The following is a 21517-nucleotide window of genomic DNA, read 5'->3' as shown; positions in this document are numbered from 1 at the left end:
CATCCTTCTCTTGCTCTTTAAGACTTTCCACAGCTCCACGGCCGTTCCCATCACTTTGTTCCTTCTTTTCCACTCCAGGGTGCACTTCAGAGTCCATTTGGGAGCCCACTTGTGCCTGAGCCTCAGAGCTACTGTTTGACTCTTTAGTTTCTTGAGTGTGAATAACACAGGCTGGTTCCTCGGCGACGGCTACGGGGGGGGCTGGACTCTGCGGCTCTGCTGGAGTTTCTTCACACTTTCTCGCCCAGTCATTTTCCTGGGCTCCATTTTGCACTTCAGCTGCAGGTAGATCAGTCTCTTTAAACAGAGGCTCGTTCCGGGGGTCATTTTCCAGAGCTGAGCCCTCCTTCGGGGGCCACGACGGCTTTACCAACTTCAACTCCTCCTCGATGGTGAAGGCTTTCTTCGGAGAATCGCTCTGCGGAGGCCACACCACAGAAATCTTCGCTGTGGCCTTTTTGTTCTCATCCACTGACTTATTCGCGTCGTTATCCTGAGCAGTGGAACATCTGTACTCTATGACTTTCTTTTTAGGCGATGGTGATTTGACTTTTTGTTCAGCCGAGTTCTGCTGGTTCTTATTAGTCCATTGTTCTTTGTGTGGCTTCTGCCCAAATCCCTCATCATAATTCCCTTTGGACTTGAACAGTTGCTTGTAGTGTGGTTTGCAGTACATTCGTCCATGGAGAGAGGCGTAGTTGCCGAGGCTGGAGGAGAGAAAGAGGAAGAGGGAGGAAAACAGACGGGTTAATAACGATGCGAGGCGAGGGAGCGACACGTCTCTGTGCCGTGTGAAGCAGCTTCACCTTAGTTTGCCTCTGCAGTGTTCACAGCGAAAGCAGCTTTTATGGAAGTTTTGTTTGTCTGCGATCAGTGACTCCATGGGATACACCCTCTTCCGACACACCCTGCACAGTTCGGACTCTGGAATTCGAGTTTTCTGCAAGAAAGAACAAGAAGGAAAAAGTTAATTTCACATCTGTGATGTCCCTTTTATTTCTACATGCTACATGCACTACATTCATTACATTAAATTGCTAATAAATCAGCATTAAAGTTGTGGGTACAAGGAGCTGATTGGGCCTTGATATATAGTACAATTACATACAGGTTAAGCTGAGCTGGAGCAGCAATTTCCTGCAGCACAGTCTCACCTTTCACCAGTACAAGTAAGATTTCTTTTAGTCCCTTAAAGTCGATGTACAGCAGCAAAGGTGCATTTTTTGTGTGAAAATTGATTAAAATGACTGTTGTCATATGAACTATTTGTGTTTAAAGTTACAGTTCCTATTCTAACTATCATTACTGCTATAAAAAAAACTTCCCTGTAAAGTTAAATATTACCAGAAGACTCACAATGTTTAAAGAGAGAGCACAAACTAAATTAAACTGTATGACGGGATGAGAGCAAACACCATTAGACAGTTGTTATCCACTGTATTAGTGTGGCTCCTTCTGGATGTGCACTGTAGAAAAACAAACTATATTATAATTAGTATTAGTATTAGAAATGCAATTAGTTGACTACTCCAGTTCTGAGAGGTCTTTTCATAATTACAGCCACAGCTGTAGAGAGAATTACAAAACGGTCCACATTCCCATTCTGTGACCCCACTGTAATCATTTCGCTATTACAAAAAGAAAAGTTTATTTTCAAAATTCACATCACGAACATGGAAAATAAAAAAAATAAAAAAAGGTGAAACCTTATTTTCGACTGAAAAATAAAAATGAGGGTTGTTTTCACAGTGAAAACAACATCTCACGCTCAGGCAGAAAGAAATATTAGTTCAATATGTTAGCATCATCGCCGGCTCCACACATCAGAGGCATGAATAAACAGGACAAAACATAACCTGTGAATATTAAAAGGTGGCTAACTGCCAGTTTTTAAGCTGCAAGCTGCTCTGAGCTTCAGGGGAGACGTGTCAAATTAAAAAAATAAAATAAAAAAAAACACTTCAAAAGGAACTCAAGGGACATGAATAACAGCGTCAAACTCCTGTTAATGTTTCTCTTTCCACACAATGCGGACGATGCTTTCAAATTCCACACACAAAGCATGTTAAACACACCGTCACGCTGGGTTTAGTGTCCTCATGCTGCACGCCGCGGTTTACCCGTCACGACAGTCTCCTGCTGGTGCGTTACGATCTGCGAGCTCCTCTGCTCCGTGACGCTGAAGCCCAGGTTCTGGAAAACTCCCTGGCTCTCCGCCCACGACTGCTGGAAGCTCCGGAGCAGCTCCTCGGTGGTGGCGTCGGGCGGGACGTCCACCGTGGGGACGCTCCCCCGCACCACGTCGGCGTAGGACGGAGGGTTGCCGCGGGTCCCGGAGGAGTGCATCTCGCTCCTCGTCTCGCTGGTGATGTTCCCGAAGTCGTCGACGGTGCAGAACTGCTCGGTGACGGACGTCGTCTCGGAGTGACCGGCCGGCGGCTCCGAATAAACCGAGTCGGGTTCCCGTCGTTCTATCTGCTCCCTCAGCTCGCGGGCGGCCTGCGAGCCCAGCTCTCCCGTCTCGAACACGTCCTTTATGGCTTTAACGTTGAGAATCGGCACGTCCTCCGACCTCGGGGTCGGCGGGTCGGCTTCTGCGTCCTCCGTGTCGCTCCCCAGCCTCTCCGAGATGAGGATGGGGTCTTTCCGGGCGTACACCTTCGGTTTCGGGGATTCAAATCTGTTCACAAGCTTGGACAGGTCGACCCGCGGGAGATCCTCCTTCAGCAGATCTGCGCTCACGCCGTCGGGCGTTTCCTCGGCGTCCTCTCCGAGACGCTCGGGAATATCGATGGGATCCTTCCTCAGGTAGGTCCGGTTCACCTCGGCCCTCTGCGCCTCCTCGAAGAACGACTTCTTATCCTTCACTGTCATCATGGAGTCGCCCGTCTCCACCGCCCCCTGCTCCTGCGTCTCCACGGGAGTCTGCCGGTCGCCGCCGAACGACGGGGACGGGGACGGCTGCTCTCTGTCGCTCTCGGGCGCCGGCGCGGGAGGCGGAGTGGGGGTGACGCAGTGGGACAGCTTGGAGCCGGTGGTGTCCCTCAGCCTCATCAGCTTCTCGGAGCGGCTCGTGGTGGGGGAGGGCGTGGCCCGGCTCAGGGCGGACGTGGGCGTGTACGTCTTGCGAGGGGGAGGCGGCGGCGTCCCGACCGCTCTGTACGGCGGCGGGGACGGCGTCACCCCGAGCGGAGAGTCCACCCTCCTGGATTCGATGCTGATGAAGGTGGGGGACGGCGTGCGGATGCTGGCCAACGGAGAGGACACGCTGCGCTCCGACACCTCGCTCCTCCTCTCCTCCACCACCACCTTCTTCTTCTCCGTTTTGGAGAAACCGAACGTCTTGGTCGTAGCTCCACCGATGCCGACGACTCCTCCTCTCTTGTCTGGTTTTGGAAGCACCGCCGGCGGAGGAGCTTTTATTTCTTCTCTCTCCTCCTCCTCCTCTCCCTGCTTCTCTGTGGCCGTCAGCTTCTCCTCCAGAACTGTGAGCTTTGTTTGAACATTGTTTTTCACATAGGCCATCATCTCTTTCAGCTTTTTCTTGCTTTGCTGTTTCGCTATTTCGCTGAGATTTTTCCTCTCATCCGAGCCAGTCACCCACTCAGGGAGCTCGCTTATAATCATCCTGACAGCGTTGGAGTCTATTTTGCTCGGCGTGCCCTCCAGCTCTTTTATTTGAGCCACCAGCCTCTGCATCACATTACGTCTCTCTATTTCTGTGAGTTCCTCCGAATGAGCCTCATCTTTCTGAGCCGTACCTTTTGTCTTCCCCACCTTTATCTGCATTTTGTTCGCTTCCTGCTGCTTTATCTGCACGTGAGCGGCCTCTCCCCTCTGAAGGCTCTGCTGTGTCACCACCACCTCCTCCTTCTTCTCCTCGTGCCTCTGGATCTGCTGCGTCTTCACGCTCTGCTGAGTGTGGGAGACGGATACGTGGCCTTGCCCTTGATGAGCCGCTGCAGATGTTATCTTCGTCACCTTCGGCACTAGGAGCGAAACCGATGGCGACAGCTTCACCTCCGTCTGCTTTCCCTTTTTCGCCTGAACCTCGACCTCCTTCGCGGGCGGGGTCGCCTGGCTCTTCTTCTCCTTCACTTTCATTTCCGTTTTCATCTCGCTTCTCGTCAGCTGGACGGTTTCCTGACTCACATTTGTTTCACTCGTCTGTGTCACTTTACTTTTCTCTTGCTGTGAATGCATTTCGCTTTTCATTACCTCCTTTTGTCCCAGGCTGTCACACCTCTCCTCTCTCTTCTCCGTCGGCATCTTAAAGGTTTTCACCTTGAAACTCGGAGCTACCTTTGGAATTTTAGTGGGATGAGAAGGACTCATTTTCCCCTCCTGTGTCAGAGCCGCATTAATATTCTTTACATCCTCAGCTTTCAATGTGACCGCAGCCTGGCTTTGAAGATTTACATTTTCCTGGACGGCGCTCTGTGTGGCAGTGATAGACCTGGCGCTGGATTTCTTAATAAACTGCTTCTGCTCCACGACGGAGGAGGAGGTGACCACATTGGAGCATGACTGGACTTGGATATTTGAGGCCTCGTGGCTGGACTGAGAGACAGAGACGCTCTGATGTCTGGGCGCGCTTTCACTCTTTTTAACAGCGTCGGTTGAAGTTGAGGTGGAGGCGAGTATTTCCTTTTCTGAGGAGTGCTTCTTCTCCACAGACACGTTTGAAGATCCAGTGGCTGATTTCTTATTTACCACTGGGATCAAAGGCTTGCTCAAAGGGATCTGGGAAGCGGCTTTCTTTGCAGGGGAGTGCTGCTGAGGCAACGCTTCTCCTTCTTCTCTGGGAACGGTCTTAACCTCTTCCGTCTTTGCTTTCGTCACTTCTGTCGACACGTCTCTGTCAGAAACCTCATCGCTCGCTGGCGGAGAAGTGGGAGTTGTGACGCAGCTCCTGTCTGTTTCCTCCTTCTCCATCCTCTGCAGGCGGTACCTCTCCTCCGCCATCATGAGAGGGGTTTTAAACTTACGGGCGTACGGCCTAGGGGTCGGGGATGGGGCGGGGTCGGGAGGCGGGGGCAGTTTGAGGGGTGGGACGAACTTTTTGGGTTCTTTTTGCACCGGTTTCACCACCGGGGTGTTTGGTATTTTTGTTGTCGTCACCACCGCTGCGGATTCAGACTGGATCTGTTTGCTTGTTTCAATGTGTTGGGTCGTCTCCTTTCTCACTTGTTGAACTTTAGCTTCTTCTTTATGAGCTGTGTGTGTTGTTTCTGGACGAGGAGGAGGAGGGAGCTGAGGCTGAGGAGGAGGAGGTGGAGGAGGGGTCGGTTGCTTTTTCTGCCATTTAGGCTTCACCTGCACGGCCGGTTTCTGTATTTCCGGGGGCTTCGGCACTTTGAATAAAGGTTTGCCGACGGGTTTTGCCGGCTTTGCGGGAGGAGGAGGAGGAGGAGGCATGGCGTTAAGCTCCTGCAGGGAGGGAGGCGGAGGGAGGAAATCCTGGCCGCTCATAGAGGGAGGTGGAGGAGGAGGAGGGAAAAATTCAGCTTCGGACGGAGGAGGAGGAGGAGGAGGTGGAGGCGGGGGCGGGAGGTCGCCGAACACCGGGTTCTCCATCTCCGGCGACGGCGGCGGAGGGAGGGAGAGCTCCGACTCCGAGGGCGGAGGCGGCGACGCGGGCGGAGGGGGGAAGTGGATCTCCGGCTTTGCCTTTTTGATCATCCCTTTCCCTTTCATATCAAGGCTACGGTGATCGCTCTTCATGTTCTTGACGCTGTGCTTTTGCATCACGGCCTTATTCTCAATCTGCCTCTGAGACGTCGCCGTCGCCGACGACGCCTGCTCCGACACCGTCACGTTCTGCCGCTGTGTGACACTTTTCTCCGTCACCGTCGTCTGCACCTGTTTGATCGTCTTTGTCTCGCACGTTTGCTTGTTTGACACGCTCGTCTTTTGCACGTCTTTCATCACACTCACATCAGCCGCTTTCGCCTCTGTTTGTTCATTATGAGCCGTTTGTTTATTCTTTATCATAATAGGCTTAGGAGCTTGTATTTTCTGCGGCGGCGGGGCTTTCTCCTTCTGCTCCTTCGTACTCTTCTGCTGCGAGGCCCCTGTGGGATTGTCTGCCTTGGCTTCAGTAACAGAGCGGCCCTCCTGGGTTATTACCTGTGTTTTCACTGATTTGCTCTCCATGTGCCTCTGTGTGTGCTTCTGTGATTCACTGCTCTGGGAGAGGTTTTTCACAGCGGGGGCTGGATTGACTGCCACACTCTCACTCTTAGCTTCATCTATGCAATCATGCTCCTTTTGCTTTACACTTAATGGGTTTTTCGTGGGCGCTTTTGCTTTTTTCTGCGGATACATACGTTTGGGCTTAGAGTACTGCTTTCTCTCCATGAGACACTTGATGGCCCCCTGAACGTCCCCTCTGACGACTTCCTCCTTTTCTAATTGCGTCGCCTCCTGTCCCTCGTAGAGACACTTGATGGACGTCCTCACGTCCCCCTCGATGCTGCCCCTGCGCTGCATCCTGGGAGACGTGTTCGTCTCCAGGAAGAGCTGCATCGTGGCTCTGACGTCGCCCTGTTCGCTCACCTGATGCTGGAAGACCTTTTTCTCTGACGACGCCTCGTGTAAACTCTGCATGGCGGTGTGGATGTCTCCCTTGACGATCTCCTCTTTCTCCACTCCTTTCACAGTTTGCGTCGCCTCCTCCAGGGACCTCAGGGTGCCTTTGATGTCACCTGGCACTAAATCTTCAACAGTCACTTCTGTTTTAGTCGTTGCAGATTTCTCCAGTGACTCCAGAGCGCCTCTGATGTCTCCCCTGACGATTTCCGGCTTTTCCATTTCTTTGGCTTGACGCTGGGCCTCCTCTAGAGACTTCAACGTAGTGGATAAGTCTCCCTTCACCACCTCCTCTTTTTCTAACACCACTTTCTGATTGATAGCCTGGGTCAGTGAGTCCATGGCTGCGCTGAGGTCACCTTTAACAATATCCTCTTTCTCCATGTTTCTAAATGTGACAGCTGGCTCCATCATGAAGACTTTAACATTGCTGTGCACGTCACCGGGAACGATATCCTCCTCCGCCACGGTGCGGCCGACCTGCTGCTGCTTCTTCCTCAGCAGTATCTTGGTCTCTTCGATGTCGCCTCCGATGATTCGCTCCTTCTCCACCTTTTCCTCCTCGACTTCATCCGATTCACTCTGCAGCTGCTTCAGGTAATCCAAAGCTCCGGACTCGATGCAGGTGGAGTAGAAGCTGACGTTGCCCCTCTCTGTGTCGCTAACCTTTATCCTTCTAGCGTCTTCTCCACCCGAGTTGGAGAGAAGACGATGAAGAGTCTTGCTGACGTTCCCTTGAATGATATCTTCTTTCTCCGTACTCCTCCTCTCACCTTTGTTGAGGAGGGAGTAGATCGTCAGCCTCACGTCTCCCTTCTCATCCTCTTGAATCAGAATGCCGCGATTGGAGGAGCCTTCGTCCTTGAGAAGATTGTTAATGGCCTCCTGAATGTCACCGCGGATAATTTCCTCTTTTTCAACGTTGACTCCCCTTTCCTGGTTGAACAGCTGCTTCACCGTGGTGTTGATGTTGCCCCGCTCCTCATGGTCGATAGTTATCCCCCTCTCCGTGGCCTCTCTGCGGTTCAGGAGGTTCACCATGATGTTGCTCAGATCCCCTCTGATTATCTCCTCTTTCTGAATCTGTGGCGCGTCCTGGTTCATGAGTTTGTACTTGGCCATGCGGACGTCGCCGATCTCGTCGGTCTGGATGAGAATACCCTGCGAGTCCACCATTTTCTGACAGTACAGCTCTTGAAGCGTGTCTTTGATGCTTTTACCTAATATTTCCGTCTTCTCCGTGCTGCTCTCGTTGAACTCGTGGAACGGAGTGCTTTCGAATAGCCATGTTGTTGACTTCACATCAGCCTGTGGGATTTCCTCCTTTGTCACAACAAGCTCAGTGCCATCAGTGTCTTTGATACTGTCGAGAGGCTGCTTCTCAAAGAGCCAGACAGACTGTGTGACGTCCCCTTTCATTACCTCCTCCTTTGTCACTCTCTCCATGCCATCGTACTCGGCGCCTTCGCCGTGGATCTCATCAATGGTGCGGGTTTCAAACATCCATGTGGCAGATCTGACGTCGCCTTTCTGGATTTCGCTCACACTCACGGTCCTGATATACTTTTGAGACGTCTCATCGGTTTCAAAACGCTGCTTGTTTGTCTGCACGTCACCGCCTTGGATATCAGCCACTGTTTTTGATCTGACTTTTATTTCCTCTGTAATTTCATCCAAAGGTTGCGTTTCAAACCTCCATCTGGCAGAGCTCACGTCTCCTTTGTTGATGCCTTCCTCAGTCACAGCCTTAATAACGTAGACCTCCTCTGAATCTCTAATTGAATCCAGCGGCTTTGTTTCAAACAGCCACCGGGCCCCCACCACGTCGCCCCTCATGACTTCCTCCTTTGTGACTGTAGTGACTTCATGATAATGGCCCTCCTTGTCGCAAATGGCGTACAGCGGCTGACTTTCAAACATCATGGTGTAATTTTTCACATCCCCTCTTTCCGTTTCATCTCGAAAGATACTGGTGAGTTGAGAAATATCAGTCTCAGAGGACTCCTCTTTAATTTTATCCAGGGAGAACGTCTCAAAAATGAATCGGCCTTGACCGACGTCGCCGCCTTGAACATCGGTCACGGTGCGGGCTTCCCTCCCCTCTGTGACGTCTTCGCGGATGGCATCGATGGGCTGGTTCTCGAACATCCAGGTGCAGTTGCCCACGTTTCCCTTCTGGATGTCCTCGGCCTGCTGCGTCTTCAGCCTGTGCATCATCTCCTCGGAGGTGGAGGTCATGATGTCCGAGGAGCGGTTCTCAAAGATGTACTTCATCCTGGAGACGTCGCCCGACTGGACGTCTATTTCCGTAACCCTCCTGAAGGAGCTGTTGTCTTCTCCGGTGATGTTCTCCAGGTTCTCCGTTTCAAAGAGGAAGCGAGCCAGACGCACGTCTTTTCCCTGGATGTCTTCTTGGTTGACGGTGCAGGTTTTCAGAATGGTCTCGGACTCGGACTCGGACTCGGTGTGATCGCGTATGTTGTCGAGCGTCTGCGTCTCAAAGAGCCAGGTGCACGTCTTGACGTCGCCTTTCTGCACTTCCTCCACGTCAGTCTCGCTCTTTTCCCCCTTCTCATACAGAACGTCCATCGGCTGAGTCTCGAATAACCACTTGCAAGTCTTCACGTCGCCTCTTTGTATTTCAACGCCCTCCTCGGTTTTACGTTCTTCGTCTTCGCAGTTGCTGAAAGATTTAATGGCATCGAGCGACTGAGTTTCAAACAACCACTTAGCAGTTTTGACATCGCCCGATTCGATCTCCTGTTTGGATATACCTTTGATGAGCTGGAACTTATTGATGCTGTCGTCGAATTCATCGATAGGACGCGTTTCAAACATCCACCTACAGCTGCGCACGTCTCCCTTCACGATCTCCTCTCGCCTCACGGTCTTCACCTCGTGGTAGTGTCCAGAGCTGTCCTGCACGGCGTACATAGGCGTGGATTCAAAAAGAACTCTGTTAGATTGGACCGACCCACTTGTGACGCCTTCAACTTGGATTTTCTGCGTGCCTTCGCATTTACTCAGATCCATGCTTTCAAACCGTTCCTTATAGTTGGTCACGTCTCCTTTGTCAAGATCTTCAATGTTCACAGTCCTTGTAAACTCCTTCTTCTCCTCCCTGATGTTCTCCAGAGGTTGGCTTTCAAACACCCACTTCTGATGCCTCACGTCGCCCTTCTCTTCTTCCGATGCAACCATCTTCTGAAGTTTCCCCACTTCCAGCAGTTCTTTGAGATTCTCCATGGGGACCGTCTCAAACAGATGTTTCGCCGATTGGACGTCACCTCCCACGATCTCCTCCGAGGGTAAAGGTCGAGCGTTGACATCGTCTTTCAGAGTATCCATGGGCTGCGTCTCAAAAGTCCAACAGTGTTTCCTCACATCAGCTCCGATGATTTCCTCCCTTTGCTTCCTGGAGGTCTCCCATTCCTCGTCGTTAATGCTGTCCAGGGTCTTTGTCTCAAAAAGCCACCTGCCTTTGTTCACGCCACCTTGAGCGTTGTCCTCCATCGAAATACCACAGATCAGTTTCACCTGAGAAGGGTCTTTGCTGATCATGTCCAGCGGCTGGGTTTCAAACATCCACCGTGATGTCTTCACGTCTCCTTTCTCCACAGTCTCCTCCCTGCGGATGGTGGTGATCTCCAGCATCTCCCCCGAATCCCCCCTGATGACACACATGGGCTGGGTCTCGAACATTCTCGTTGTGGTCTTCACGTCCCCTTTGATCTCCTCCAGCTCTGACTTCAGGTTCAGGAAGTGGCTTTCCTCAATGGTTTCTGTTTTGCCGAGGGAATCCAGATGCTGGGTCTCAAAGAGATACCTGGCGGTTTTGACGTCTCCCCCGGTGATGTCTTTGGTGACAACAACCTCCTCTGTCTCCTGCTCGTCTTCTTGGTAGATCTTATTCAAATAATCCAGTGGCTGCGTCTCAAAAAGCCACGTAGCAGTTCGGACGTCTCCTCTCGCCAGATCTATGGCTTTCTGTGACTGCTCAGCTGAAGTGAGAGTCTCTGTCCCGAGAGCATCCATGGGCTGAGTCTCAAACATCCAAGCTGTGTGTCTGACATCCTTACCAGCGATGATTTCCTGCTGAGCAATATTACTCACCTCGTTCTCGTCTGGGGTGTCGTCTTTGATCGTGTCTAGCGGCTTGTTTTCGAACCTCCAGCGCATGGACTGCACTTCGCCTCTTAGGATCTCATCCCACTCCACGTCTTCCCCATCAGGGCTCGAGCACCGACTTGAGCCGTTGCCATCGTTTTCAAAGATGTAGCAGGCCTGCTGGACATCGCCCATCACTTCCTGGCTCTCCAGGTCCTTCCTCTCCGCTTCTGTGAGCTGACTCAAGAAGTCAGCTTCGAGGCTTTTGCGGACCTCTGGATGAATGTGCTTGTAAAGGCGCTTTAGCTCAGCCATACTCTTGTGTTTGATGTATTGCTCCTTATTAACAGTTTGCTTATGTTGGGATGCTGACTCCTGAGTCTGATTGGTGGACTCCTGGACGTCCTGTGACACCTGCACCAGGTTTGAAGGCGGAGGAGGAGGGAAGTGGTCTGTTACCTCGTATCCCACTGAGGAGCTGGACGTCATCGACGAGGCTGCCGCGGTCTTCACAGTGGAGGAAGAGTCGTAGCTCGTCATTACCGACGCTTTGGAGGACTGATTAACTGGCACCCACTGAAACTGGCTGACATCCACGTCAACCTTTGGTTCGTGAGTTGTTTTGTTAGAAAAAGAAGAAAATTGTGCACTAGTTAAAAAAATCTCAGACACTTTTTTTCATGTGAAGATGAAGATAAAAAAGACAGCTTAAAAACTTACAATACTCTTCATTAGAAATGATAATTTTATAAGTTTTGCAGCAGATGAGTCAATTTTATTTTCCAAAGCTAGAAAACAGAACAACAATCCTAATTTGGATGTTAGAGCACAAATACTGACGCTTCATTTTCTATTATGTACATTACTAATTACAGCCTTGATTGAAATATTCATTGAAGATCACTTCAACTGCAGGCAGTAATATGAGTTCAAGACTTAGACTGGATATTCCTTTTAACACTGAAAAAAATATTTCAGACTGTGTAATGACATGAGGTCTTTTATCCATTCCAATTTATTCTCCATCAATGCATGGCATGAGCAATTTCCTTTTGATGATTTCATGATGTGGCCTCATCTTCATACTGATATTTCATAGAAAAAAAAACACACACCAAACTCTCATCTATTTAGATAAACAGACAGCATCATTACCTTAATTTCCTTGGCTGGCGCAGCTTCCTCAATCGTTTTTTCATACTGCTGCTTCAAAGCCTGAGTGGAAACCTTTGGTAGGTCCTCTCCTCCGACGAGCATAACTGAATTAGACACAAGAAGAAGGCTGCCTCATTAAGTCATTCGCAGTGAGGGAGCTCAGGGGGATTGGAAAGGGAAATAAATCATTTCATTAAAAACCTGAGTAGTTTTCATTTTCTGAAACCGTGCAGCGGTGATTGCCCAATTTCCACTTTCCAATATTTTACCTTCCTGACTCTGCCCTGATTAGATTTGCTGCTATGCACTGAATAGAAAATCATCTGCACTCCAACTCATTTTTATAGCTCATCCCTTATTCACCCATAGTAGGAACAATCATTAATATACAGGACACAAGCAGAGGTGTGATAAAAACGTGCAAATTACAATATAAAAAGGCGTGTGTGCATACTAACCTTCTTCATTGTAATGGTTCCCATAGCTGCCAGCCACATTGTTATGGTGGGCTCTTTGATCATGGACCACCTGTGAAAAGATGGTGGCAACTGATTAGCACACTGGCAGCTCCTCAGCAGCAGGTGGTGTACTTTCTATATGATGTTCATTAAAGGGATAGTTCAACATTTCGGCAAATTGGCCCATTTCCATAATCCCTATAGTTTTAGGAGTAGGTTCGTTACCTTTAATTGTCGGTGCAAGCTATTTTTAGAACGGCGGAGCAGAGCCGCGAGCTGCGGAGGCTAATGGGATTTCTTGGTTTCTCTCATCAAACTCATCAAATACACAATCCAACAACTCCACAACGCTCTGGTGGACAAGTTGTGACCTGCACATTTACCATGCTATGAGATAATACAAGTTACAAGTTTTCGAGGTGATTTGCCAAAATGTTGAACTATCCCTTTAAATACAGCTGAAGTCCTGAGGTAAGAGACAAAGATGTGATGACACAGTGGTGAGTGTGTACCTCTTGTTGACTGTGGAAGATGGCTGTCGTGGGTACCACCTCCCTGGCACTGCTTCTCACTGTCACCTGCGAGGAGCTCGACACTTCCTGCCAAACACATTGAGACAGGAATGAAGCGTGATGGCCACAAACACACACAGAGGGACACACACAGACACTAAAATTTTATCACCTCGTGACTCTGAGCTCTGAAAAACAGCAGAAGAGTCGTTTTTATATTATGAAAAAGCTTTAATAAAATCCCTCTGTGACTGCTTACAAATGCTTTTCCATTACTGCGCCGCTTCAGAGGGAACTAGCGAGTTTAAATTCCACTGAAGGAGGATTTCGGTGTTGGAGAGAAAACAGCAAAAGATTACGAAAAGTCTATGAAACCGCACCGACCGTTTCCTCCAGCGAGCTTCATGCAATTTGAAGGAGATGAAAGAGAAATGTGATTTTTGAGCTTGTATCCTCTGCTGTTAACATGAAAGATACATGGATGGTGATGGTGCTGGTGTGTGTGTGTGTGTGTGTGTGTGTGTGTGTGTGTGTGTGTGTGTGTGTGTGTGTGTGTGTGTGTGTGCAGGGTGGTGGCTGTGGGTAGGGTGCTGTACTGTACTTGGGAAAGCACTTATGTTGGAATAATACAATCTTTCCTGATGTACGGCCGGTTTTAAAACACAGCCGGGATATTACACCTGTGAAGGAAACCGGAGCTGGAAGTGGTTTTTTCCTGTTGCAGCACTGAAGCAATAACTTGATCAAACAGACTCAGACATTTCCTCCTCACGAATATCACTATGTAAAATTTAGCATTCAGCGAGGTCCTTGTGCACTCGATGAATCCGCTCTGCCTCGCGCCTGACTGAGCAGATGGGGAGGACGCGTGGAGGGGCAGAACTGACCTTACTTCACTGAGATCCAACCCCCCCACCCACACCAATCCCCACCACCACCGCCGGCGCTAACGTGTTCTGGCATTTTCCCCATGCGCCGGGTGACGGTGGCAGACAGATGAGCAAAGTTCAAGGTGTGCTCTTGGATTTGACCTGCAACATCATTTCAGGAGGGCGCCCAGTTTTTTTTTCCAATTAGGAGCAACAGCAGAATGTAAACAGGAGCGGGAAACAACCTTTAACCTGCCATCTTTGGTATGTCTTCACTGTTTTATTTTATTTTTTATATATATTTGTTTTATTCATTGAAAAAATAAAATAAAACAATTAAAAAAATAACAATATTGTAATTCCTGAATGAAGCAAACTTATGTTATCTACCCCTTTTTCACAATTTAGATAATGTGCAGTCATACATTACCCATATATCTATACCCATGCAGTTCATTTCCTCTATACAAAAGCTGCATACTCAATATGTGAAGATATTATCACACACATTCTCCAGTGACTTCTTGTCTTGGCTTTATGAGAAAGTTGCTGCACGAAAAGGAAACGTGTGATTTGTGTATGAAACACCTGTCTGGAAGATAAAGCAGACAGCTAACTAGCTGGTGAAAGTGTTCCTCAGTGTTTATGCAAAGATTTTCCCCCCTTTTTCATGAGATGAATATGTGGAAAAATCTCATCCCTGGAGTATAGAAACATACAGTGCATGTTTTATTGGTTTCTCACCTGCACGGATTTCTGTTGGTAATGAATCTGAGTGACGCTGGACTGGGAGGACGAAGACGTGAACTCCTGGTTCTCAAACTGTCTCTTCACGCTGGCCAGGCCACCAGGCAGCGAGCACGCCTCCGACTCATCCATCATCTATAGGCAGAAAGCAGATAACACAAATTACATATGGAAATCTGTATATGTATGATAGATGACACACCACCAGCCTATATGCCTTATACTTGGGATTTGAGAGATTGGATTTGACTGTGACTGTGAATATTCTCATTGTTTGCGAATGTGTTATATATTCACTTATGCTAATATAAAAGTGAGTAGAAATGCATTATGCTAATAGCCTACTTTTGGAAACATCAGCAGTGTCCGTTCTCCTTTAGACACGGTATGAAAAAAACATCAACGATGGAGATTAGATGGTTTGTGTTACAGTAAAAGTGGTAGGTGAGGTTTTGTACTGTAGGGAACAGAAAAATACTTGATATATAGACATCAATAGTTGTTGGGACAAAAAACTTTTCAATAACTGTTATCAAGTTACAGAGGGATTTATTCCCCAGGATTGTAGAATAAAAAATCTTCTTTGCAGAGATGAGCAGTGTAGGAGACGACTGTTTACATCTCATTGTAGTCTATGCATAAAATCCTCCGCTGGTCATATTGGCTGCATATTGACTGTATGATACTATAATCTCCTTTTCAGATTATCAATTACTTTCCTGATAAAATATTCATATGGAGGCCTCCGCATATATAGCTTCTGGGAAAGTGCAGTATACTGTATGAGAGTCTCCAAGGTTGCTGCTGCTGTGTGTGTGTGTGTGTGTGTGTGTGAGAGAGAGATTATGTGGGTTTTTTTTTAATGCAAATTAGCGATGCAATGCAATTTGCAAGTTATTGCAGAGGAGTTTAGGTCAGTGACACTTTCTGACAGGGCACCGTGTTATCAATATTTTACTCCTCCAGGGTACAATAGCTCCATTGATATGACATGAAATCATTTATAATTACTGCCATATAATGTCGACTTCGTATGCAGGGGGGTTCAGACACTGAGTGTGTCTGCTGCTCTGTTTCTGCTTCTTTACATTTTCTCATTGTATCATATCTTCTCTTGAACAGAAGCACCCAATTAATCCTGGGAATTCCATCCTGATAATTTGGTTTGTCAATTATGTTTTGAGATGAACCGTCACGTCAAGTGCACAGACTGCGATGTATTCAAAGATTGACTCTTCCTCTCATCATTGCAGTATTTATAATAAAGATAAAGCCATAAAATGCTTGGCTTGGATTAGCATAAAGACTGGAAACATGGAGAGAAGCTAGCTCAGCTGGAGCTAATGATTTTACATACACCATGTATTTTAGTGTAGAGTAGTTACATTGGATGAAGCTGATTGTTTCCCCCAGATTACATTGGTCATGTTATCGTTTAAGTTTATTTATTTAAAATAGGGACAATACATGCTGAGCTAACTGCTTAGCTTAGCTTAGTTTAGCTTATCTTAGCTTAGCTTAGCCAAGTAGCTTCATAGATCAAAAATATTGATTTTAAGGACTGAGGTCATCGTTTCTAACCATCTAACCAAGAAAATGTCTTCCTAAAATACCAGTGTTCTTTGGAGGAGGAAGAAAGGTTGTGGTTTTGATTAAATGCTAATAAAGTAAACACAAGTTGCTTACCATGTGCTTTTACTGCCTATACACAACTATGGTATAGAAAAGTGAAATGAATGACACTTGTTTGCTGCTTTCTTCACCATCTATACCTTGTGACATCACTACCTTTGTTTCCTTTTGAATGAAAATGTGGAGGACATAATGGTTGTAGCAGTAGAGTGCTAAATATATATATATATATATATGTATGCAGGGCGGGAAGTCATCATCTGAATGACACACTGTCACTCGTGTGTGGACACGTAGACAACAGCTGCAAAATGTGGAGGAAAAACACGACTCCAATGACCCCAGCACTACACACTGTCACACACACACGTACACACTCAGCTGTCAGTAGCCGGCACTGTCAGTCACCGAAGTGAGTCATAGGTTATTGAGTGGAGCTGCTGTTTGGGACGACCCACACTTTTCAATAGCTGCTATTAAGCCATCAATAAACTAATATAAAGGATTTGTCGAGTTCATCCAATGGGGGTTCTTTTCAGGGTGATTATGTGCTCGCAGCCATTCATTAAAAGCAACGTGCCACTTGTGGCCGAGCTTTGTTGTGTTGCTGGAAAAGCACTCTGCGTTATGTTAACACCTCTCCTCTGTGCTGCTGTAAAGCTTTGCCTCAAGTGGCTTGTTGCTCTGCAGACCTGTGACCAGCTAACAGCTATAACGCACTCACTGAATATTAGCAGAATAAAGTTATGCTGCAGTTATTACTATTTAATTATGTTTAATAATTCACTGTTTTAATTATCTATCAGAATTCAGAATGTTTTTTAATTACTTTCTAACTCGGATTAATATTTTTGTTACGCACCACTGATTTATCATCATCATTAATGATATCACAGTCTTATGCAGAGTGCCCTGTCCTGTCCTGTCCTGTCATGTCCCAAGGCACCAGGAGGTGGCAGGTCACCACCTGTAAACACCTGGTTTGGTCCAATTACATGCTTGACTTTGATTACTGAAAGAGAATTTGTTTTTTGACCTGAAGGTTTTTTGAAGATTAAGTTGGGAATCTTTCAATATTGTCAAAGCTGAACTTCATACCATCATCAAGAGGACGACGTCTCTGGTATTGGGTTGCAATGTCAATGTCATGTTCTTCCTGCTCCTGATTCATGACAGTATTTTATTTTAAGCTGTACCTTATCTGCCTGCTTGTTTTTGTCAGTTCTGTAATGCTGATAACGGCAAAACTGGCGCTGCTTCATTTCCTGATTTAGCTGGATATTCATCAAGTCAAGACCAATTTTTTCTTTTTTTAATCTAACAAGGTATTATACAATTAAAGTGTGTGTGCCCTGCAAGAGGGAGTTTATAAAAAGGAAATTTTCATTAAATCCTGTCAGATTGATAAAAATTGATCAGTGGTTGAATGAGTTTTGACAAGTCAATATAAGAAAACTTTGAAACTTCTTAAGGTTGAGGACTGACCTCCAACTTCAGAGCTGCCTATTACTGGCCAATCTCACTGATATTGCTTTGTACCTAAGCTACAAAAAAAGAAGAAGTTCACTTTGGGAAAAAAAAACAGATTGTTTCATCTATATATTTTAGACACAAGCACAAATTATTCATTTATGTTATCACTGGGGCTATATGAGCTAAACCAGCAGCAGATCCTTCCAGATTGTGATCTAATAGCTGCTGTTTTCTGACCCAACTCCCCTCCCATCAGTTTGACTGGTTTGTTTAAACTCAACTGTAACATCTATGTGCTTGAACGGACATTTTCCAGTTGCTATACTGCTTTTATTTTAAGAACTGAGCGCGCACACACACTGTGTAATGGCCTTGGCTGACTAACTGCTCATACAGCTGGATTACTGGGTTTATAAAGTGGAGGCAGCCTCTTCAAAGCCACTCAGGCTTTTCATCTGTCCTTGGTAATGACTAATAATACAGCAATACTCAGAAATGGTGTTGCTTTGTGGACTTGCTTTCCACATTTTTACACAGTTTGTCACAGAAAACCCTTATTTATAATTTCTATTCCAGTGAATTTCAACATTTTTTCCATTCTGTTTTGTTCCACTTGATTGTGAATTACTGCATAATGTCTAAAAGCCTGTCTAAAACAGATTTATTACTTGCTCTGTTTGCAAAATGTATTAACCAGACCCCTGTGAATTCATTATTACATGTGGCATTATTAGACTTTCACAACCATCGTAGACGCTCTTGACAAAACTAGTCAGTCAATCACTAATTCTGGCTTCATAGCATTTAGTGGAGGAGTAAAAGTATAAATTAGGAGTCTGACGTTTTTTCATAAAGTAAAACTGTGCTCCAGTTTAGCAGCAGAGTAAGTGCAGGTTCCATGTTTTGAACTTGATCCAACTGCTGTGAAATGAGGCTTATGATTTCCTAAATGCACTGTGTGGAAGATTATTGATACATCCTGCTGAAGCAGCAGCTCCCTGTGTGACATGACTGCTGATGATTCATACCGACTCCCATTCACACTCTTGAGGTTTGGTTTATTTCCCCATCCTGCTCTGACCCCAGTGACACATTGACAAATAGTCCCAGAGCCCTGTGTGCTGTAGCTCCCGTCTCCTCCTCCTCCTCCTCCTCCTCCTCCTCCTCCCCTCCGTTCAGCCTCTAACAGCCCAGAAACAGCAGCAGATTTATTCCCTCCCTGGATCTGAATGGCAGAAATGTGGTCGTAAACTCCCGTCACGTCCATCACACAATGTCAGTTTAACTATTTAATCAAAACACTGTACACGCGCTCTCTGGTTGCCCTGTACATCCTCTCTGCCGTCTCTCGTTGCATCCTGTGTGGGGGGGGGATTGTCTTACCGCTGCAGAGGAGGAGCTGCTGCTTTCTGTCTTGGACACGGCAGCTTGATACATGGCCAGCCGCTCTTTCACCGACACCGACTCGACCTCCTGGTCCTCTCCTCCGCTCGGGGTCCTCTCCTCAGGAAGTCCTGCCCTGGATCGAGCTGGGCTGCCTGCAGCTGCACACACAACCATAAAAAAAAACATTAATTTCAAGATGCAAATACCTTTCATTGATGCATTCAAACCAGACTGAGCTGCATCCTCTTGTTCAATATGTGTTTTCTGAGATCTGCTGATATTTACAACCTTATTATTACTCTCTTGGCTGCTTGGCGAAGCTCAGACAGGGCTTGGCCTTTTGTAATTAGCCTTAAGGGACCGTTTTGTGTATATGATCTTTCTGTCATTACACTGGAACAGGTGGAGGCGACTGTTTTTGCAAGAATCAATGGAATAGATTTTTTATTTAGCTGCTGCAGTCAGAAGAAGATCCTTGTTAAAATATTACATAATTACACACAATTCTTCAGATAATGTGCACAGTCAGCTGCTGCCATTGACATCCAAAGTGTTTTACGGTGCTCGATACATTTGTGGTTTTAGAAGTAAAGAAAAACTCAATCTACGTAGCAACAGATTGGTGAGCGCTTTGTTGTGACATCACAAAGTTACATAAGTCCTGACGGCTCGTTTTAAAGCTCGGTATCTGAGCTTTTATACTTCCATAGTGTTAATACAGAACTTAATAATCAAGAAACACATGCAAATCTGCCTTTATACAACAAAGGACCTTTAAAGTTTAAAGTTAAAGCCCAGCCGGGGGGGGGGGCAAGGAATCCGTTGAGAAAAAGCTGATGGCTCGATGCTCATCAATCACAAAGCGCTGCTGTACTTTATGATTCACGATATAAGCGCAGCACATCCCCGCGGATAGCCAATTAGAGAGGACCATTGATTTTACATTTGACTTTCCAGTGCTACAAAGCATCATTAGGCAACAGAGAAGGCTCCGCTGAAGCTCGCATACACCCACACTGGACCTTTCAGCTGGTGGTGTGCGCTCACTCTCCAGGCAACAACACTGTGGGATCAAAGAAGACCATATAAATAGAAATTATTCTTTCTCATTATGTGCTCACGTTGTGACCTTTTGGCCTTTTGTAACTCTTCCCCCCCGTTTGGTTTTTTGCAGTAGGTGCTGACATATTTTCTCCACGTTCTATACTTTTGGCTTAAAAGTTGAGTTCAGTGAGTTGCACTTTTTACTTTATATGTCTGATTGATGTTTGTTTCACAAGAACTCGAGCAGCTGCTTCTTAAATGCTTCGGTCTGATTCAAGTCCCCTTGGTGGACTAGAACAGAGATTAGTAACAAATCCAGCGCTTACTGGCAGAGTATATACACCAACAGCATGAATAAGCAAAAAAAAAAATCTGCATGCTCATGTTTTCTAGTTTGCAACTGATGAACATTTATGCAACAGAGAAAAAGAAGCACTGAGGTCACAGCATATCTTTTATGTTTGTGAACCACTGGGTCTTTTGGTTGCAGGGTAAATTAAATTTCCATTGCATCTGCGGTTCACCTTTTCTATAAAAATATAAACATATTGAGCTGAGTCATGCTTGTCCTTGTGAACTAGTTTATTCTAATCTCTAGGGAATGAATTATAGAATCAAGTATTGGAGATACGTGGCGTCCGGCCTTAATACAGACGCCATGTGACAAACGCATGTTCTCCTCATCCCACCATTTTTAGCCTTCTGCTACGTCTGGCATGTTAGTGTAACCAGTAAACCATCAGGGGTTGGGGGTGGTGGGGGGGTAGAAATAGCCTGCTCAAGACAGCAGCATCTGAAAATAAACAGGGGTTTTTACCTAACGCATCCTCTAAATATGGGTCAGAAATCCAACACCTGAGGCTGCGGCGTTACCCAATAGCAGCCTGATGACAGAAGCGCAAGGATAATGCCTTCATTCATCACCAGAGATGAATGTTCACGTCACAGTCTGGAGCGAGGCGGAGAGGCGCAGACGCGAGGGTTTTGATCCCCGAGTGCGGTGACAACAGCGCTCTGGATATCGCCGGCTTCTGAGAAGGGGTTTGCTGTACACAAAGCTGCCATAGCAGGGAGGTGAGGTAACCAGGAGGAGGAAGGGAGGGAGGAGGCTGACTGGCGGAGAAAAATAAACCCAGCCTTTTTATAAACTGCCTCTGTCTGCAGCGTCATGTTCCCCTGTAACAAGGAGATTTATAGAGTGGAAGTGTGTGTGTCGGGATGCATGTGTGTCAGAGGGAAGAAAAGTCGAGTCAAAACTTCTAATGAGAATATTTTCAAAGATTTCAAAATCATTTCACCATCTCCCACTGCTGCCGCTAATTAGTCCTGGCAGCAACGAGCGGATGTTTAATTAGCATTAATAATAGCGTTCAAACACGACCATCCAAATATAATGAGGGGGCCAAATATCTGTTTACACTGCAGGATTGATTTGATATCAGACCGAACGTCTCCGCGGCCCCTCGCTGCTGCTGCTGACCTGTGTCACTCCACATCCACCACCGGCGCTGATTTCCCTCTGTCTGGCTTCTTATCTTTTCAA

General features: G+C 46.8%; 1 protein-coding gene across 1 annotated transcript in view; it reads right to left on the bottom strand.

Annotated features, from left to right (window-relative positions):
* Nucleotides 1–544: 544 nt before the first annotated feature.
* The window catches only part of LOC310999353 (uncharacterized protein), a 45812-nt gene continuing 24839 nt past the window's right edge, over nucleotides 545–21517 (bottom strand). The window contains exons 3-10 of the mRNA XM_083989730.1: nucleotides 18928–19088; nucleotides 14437–14574; nucleotides 12824–12910; nucleotides 12312–12381; nucleotides 11854–11957; nucleotides 2121–11301; nucleotides 807–940; nucleotides 545–707 (exon numbers count right to left, since the gene is read on the bottom strand). Of these exons, the coding sequence (XP_083845856.1) occupies nucleotides 846–940; nucleotides 2121–11301; nucleotides 11854–11957; nucleotides 12312–12381; nucleotides 12824–12910; nucleotides 14437–14574; nucleotides 18928–19088 (9836 nt within the window). The 3' untranslated portion in view covers nucleotides 545–707; nucleotides 807–845. The remainder of the gene's footprint in view (nucleotides 708–806; nucleotides 941–2120; nucleotides 11302–11853; nucleotides 11958–12311; nucleotides 12382–12823; nucleotides 12911–14436; nucleotides 14575–18927; nucleotides 19089–21517) is intronic.

Source organism: Trachurus trachurus, assembly GCF_905171665.1.
Source record: "Trachurus trachurus genome assembly, chromosome: 2".
Taxonomy (NCBI): Eukaryota; Metazoa; Chordata; class Actinopteri; order Carangiformes; family Carangidae; genus Trachurus; species Trachurus trachurus.
The sequence above is the reverse complement of the archived record's forward strand: the minus strand, read 5'-3'. Positions and strand labels throughout refer to the sequence as shown.